The sequence below is a fragment of the Trifolium pratense genome, linkage group LG2, assembly GCF_020283565.1.
Source record: "Trifolium pratense cultivar HEN17-A07 linkage group LG2, ARS_RC_1.1, whole genome shotgun sequence".
NCBI lineage: Eukaryota > Viridiplantae > Streptophyta > Magnoliopsida > Fabales > Fabaceae > Trifolium > Trifolium pratense.
This window is the reverse complement of record NC_060060.1, coordinates 11,365,146-11,369,252: the sequence shown is the minus strand read 5'-3', so window position 1 is coordinate 11,369,252 and position 4,107 is coordinate 11,365,146. Positions and strand designations below refer to the sequence as shown.

Sequence of the window (4,107 nt, the reverse complement as noted above, 5' to 3'; positions counted from 1 at the left end):
AACAAACTCACCCTGACATTAGACATGTTTTTTTTTTACATACATAATTGGTATGGAATAGTTTTAATTACATACATATTTTTTTTTTACTCTATTGGTCATTTAGTATTTTTCTCATAAATAAAAAAATAATTTTTTTGTTGCTAAGGTAATAAAAAAAATCATTTTGTATTGACTCTTATAAATTTTAATAAGAAATTAGTTAAAATTATTTTAATTTTTCTTCTTTGGAACATTGAATGCATTGTATTTGGGTAACCAAAAAAAAATCATGATACTTAAACAATTTATTTATTCTATAATAGCCAAATCCACGTACAAAGTATGACAAGCATCGAAGAACCTTGTTGAAACTCTATATAATATAACAAGGTGAACATACAAGAGCACAAACACAAACAAGAACATCAATAATAACCAATAATGAGTTCCATGAATGTTGTTACATGGGTTGGTCCGAATTCTAAGTGGAACCAAACAATCACAACTAAAAACCAAACTCTTGTTCCCTTTCTAGCTATTCCCATTTCATCACTTACCAATCAACAAAGAAGAAGAAAATTGGTTTCTTCTTTTTCCTCTTTCAAACTCTATGCAATTCTCACTAATGTAGTCAAAGTAAAAACCAAAGAAGAAACCATACCCAATATCAATTTCAATGCATACATGCTTGAAAAAGCTAATATAGTGAACAAAGCATTGGATGAAGCAATTGTACTAAAAGAACCGGTGAAGATTCATGAAGCTATGCGATATTCCCTCCTGGCCGGAGGAAAAAGAGTTCGTCCGATACTATGTATTGCCGCCTGCAAACTCGTAGGCGGCAAAGAAGAAACAGCAATTCCATCGGCCTGTGCCGTGGAAATGATTCATACTATGTCGTTGATCCATGATGATTTACCGTGCATGGACAACGACGATCTCAGAAGAGGAAAGCCAACAAACCACAAAGTCTATGGTGAGGACGTAGCTGTCCTTGCTGGAGACGCGCTACTTTCATTCGCGTTTGAACACGTGGCGGTTTCAACTACAGGGGTCCCACCCGAAAAAGTTGTCAAAGCAATTGCTGAGCTGGCAAAATCAGTTGGAAAAGAAGGACTTGTTGCTGGACAAATTGTTGATTTGGAATCAGAAGGCCTATCAAATGTCGGATTGAAGACACTCGAGTTTATACATCTTCGAAAAACCGCGGCTTTGTTGGAAGCTTCGGTTGTTATGGGAGCAATAATTGGTGGTGGTAGTGAAGATGAAATTGGAAAATTAAGGAAATTTGCTAGGTGTATTGGATTATTGTTTCAAGTTGTTGATGATATTCTTGATGTTACTAAATCTTCTGAGGAATTAGGGAAAACAGCAGGGAAGGATTTGGCTGCTGATAAAGCTACTTATCCTAAGCTTTTGGGATTGGAAAAATCTAAGGAGTTTGCTGAAAAATTGATTAAGGATGCACATGATTGTCTTATTGGTTTTGATTATGAAAAGGTTGCTCCTTTACTTGCTTTAACCAATTACATTGCTTATAGGCAAAATTAGAGCAATATGTTTTTTTTTTTTTTTTTTTTTGGTTTATAGGAGAAAAATAAAGTTGGGAATCTTGGGATTATGAAAACATTGGATGTTAGATTTTTATTTATTTTTTTGTCAAATAGTCTGGTAACTAGAATTTGAATAAATGAAATATTTAGGATTTGAATTTCCACTCATGTATATATAATGTGATGTCCCTATCAACTAGTTAAAAATATTGTAATAGTGGATTTATCAAATAAGTTCGGTTTTAGTCTTCAACTTTTTTTTTTCTTTCAAGATACATGGTTTGTATTTTCAGGTGAATTTTCGACAACTTAAATATATTTCTTAAGATTGTAAGTTGACATGGTATTGAAAAAATGAAATTGTTTTCTCATGAAATTGTTAAATATATTTTTAGATAATAGTGAACTGACGGAATTTAATAAATTATTAATGACGAATAAATTAATTCAGGTGTCGCATTTTAATTGGTGAACAGTATCAACAGTACCAATGGAACTGTTTCTAAGTTTTGTCATATATTTAATTAATTTAATATGAGAATATGGTGGGAGAAAAATGGAACCGTTTCTAAGTTTTGTCCTATATTTAATTAATTTTAATATCAGAATATGGTGGAAGAAAAATTGAAAAACTCCCGAAAAAATGTTGAGACTAAAACAATAAGAATTTTCAGTCATCTCGAGGGGATTGGTCTCTGCAGGGTTGTGCGGATGATACTTTTAGTTTTAAAAAAAATGAATTAAATACAAAGTTAAAAAATAAATGACATTTTTTTAGAAGTTTTATTTTGGAAGATATTTTGTTGTTGATATAAGGACTAATTAATTTTTTGAGAAATAAATTACCTTTTATTTTACCGGAACAAAAAATTCACTTGTCATCAATATTGGTCATTCATTTGAAATAGATTGACTAATACATTATGCAAATTTTATATTTAGTCTCACGGAACTTGTGTTTTACTAATATATTATGTTGTCTATTTTTTTTAATAATTTACAGGTTATATTCATATTAATATCGGAACATAATTTTTTTGGTTATATCTACGGGCCTTATATTTTTACTCATATATTAATAAAGTTGTATATATTTTTATTAATTTTACGAGTTATACTCATATATTAATACGGGGACATCATTTTTTGTGTAAATTCTTAGGGACCTATGTTTTTCTTCTTATTAATAAGGTTTTCTGTTCTTTAATAATTTATGTAGCACATATATTTATACTCATATATTAATATCAGAACCTTTTTTGTTTTTAATTTCTACAAGATTTATATTTTTAATCATAATTTAATAAAATTGTTTAATTTTTTATAATTTTACGGGTTATAGTAGATCGTATATTAATACATCGAACTAATTATTTTGTTGATTTTTATGAGACCTATGTTTTTTATTAATATATTAATAAGGTTGTCAATTCTTTCATAATTTCTACATGACATATATTTATACTCATATATTAACACAAAAATCTAATCCTTTGTGTGATTTCTGTAGGGCTATATGTTTTTACTCTTATTAATAAAGTTTCTAGTTTTTTACTATTTATTGTGAGATCTATATTTATACTCATATGTTAATACAATGACCTAATGTTTTGTGTAATTTTTGTGGGACCTATGTTTTTTACTCATATTAATAAGCTTGCATGTTCTTTATAATATATACGGAACCTATATTTATACTCATATATTAACATGGAAACTTATTTTTTATGTTGTCTATTTTTTTTTTTTACAATTTTACGAGTTATACTCATATTTAATATTTAATACGGTGACCTAATTATTTTGATGATTTTTGTGAGCCCTATATTTTCACTAACATATTAATAAGGTTGCATATTTTCTAATAATTTTTACGGCACTATATTTATACTCATATATTGAATACACAGACATAAGTTTTTGGTTATTTTTACAAGACGATGTTTTTACTAATATATTAATAAGGTAGCCTATTTTTTTCATGATTTCTCCATTATCTATATTTATATATTTTTTTTGAACAAAATTTATATTATACTAATACGGATATCTGAGATTTTTTTGTGATGGTTTTACCATTGTTCTTTTTCTATTTTTTTTTACCAAATATTATATCCTTTCTAATTTTTTTTTAATCTTTTGAATTACTTTCCAGTAAATTATTATTTTATGTTACCAAGTGAGGAGCGGCAACGCCGCGACTCCCGTGCGGACGCACGGGTGTCCAGCAAGTTGATTATGAAAAGGTTGCTCCTTTACTTGCTTTAACCAATTACATTGCTTATAGGCAAAATTAGAGCAATATGTTTTTTTTTTTTTTTTTGGTTTATAGGACAAAAATAAAGTTGGGAATCTTGGGATTATGAAAACATTGGATGTTAGATTTTTATTTTTTTTTGTCAAATAGTCTGGTAACTAGAATTTGAATAAATGAAATATTTAGTATTTGAATTTCCACTCATGTATATATAATGTGATGTCCCTATCAACTAGTTAAAAATATTGTAATAGTGGATTTATCAAATAAGTTCGGTTTTAGTCTTCAACTTTTTTTTTTTCTTTCAAGATACAT

General features: G+C 28.2%; 1 protein-coding gene across 2 annotated transcripts; it reads left to right on the top strand.

Annotated features, from left to right (window-relative positions):
• Positions 1-341: 341 nt before the first annotated feature.
• Positions 342-3,899, top strand: LOC123908919 (geranylgeranyl pyrophosphate synthase 7, chloroplastic-like). 2 transcript variants are annotated; one of them, XM_045959657.1, is made up of 2 exons: positions 342-1,482; positions 3,782-3,899. In XM_045959657.1, exons 1-2 carry the CDS (start codon positions 424-426, stop codon positions 3,830-3,832), a joined length of 1,110 nt encoding a protein of 369 aa, XP_045815613.1. In that variant the 5' UTR covers positions 342-423; the 3' UTR covers positions 3,833-3,899. The 2 variants fall into 2 exon arrangements, with proteins under 2 accessions (XP_045815613.1, XP_045815612.1); XM_045959656.1 differs by lacking the exon at positions 3,782-3,899 and having other exon boundaries at positions 343-1,781.
• The last annotated feature ends 208 nt before the right edge of the window (positions 3,900-4,107 follow it).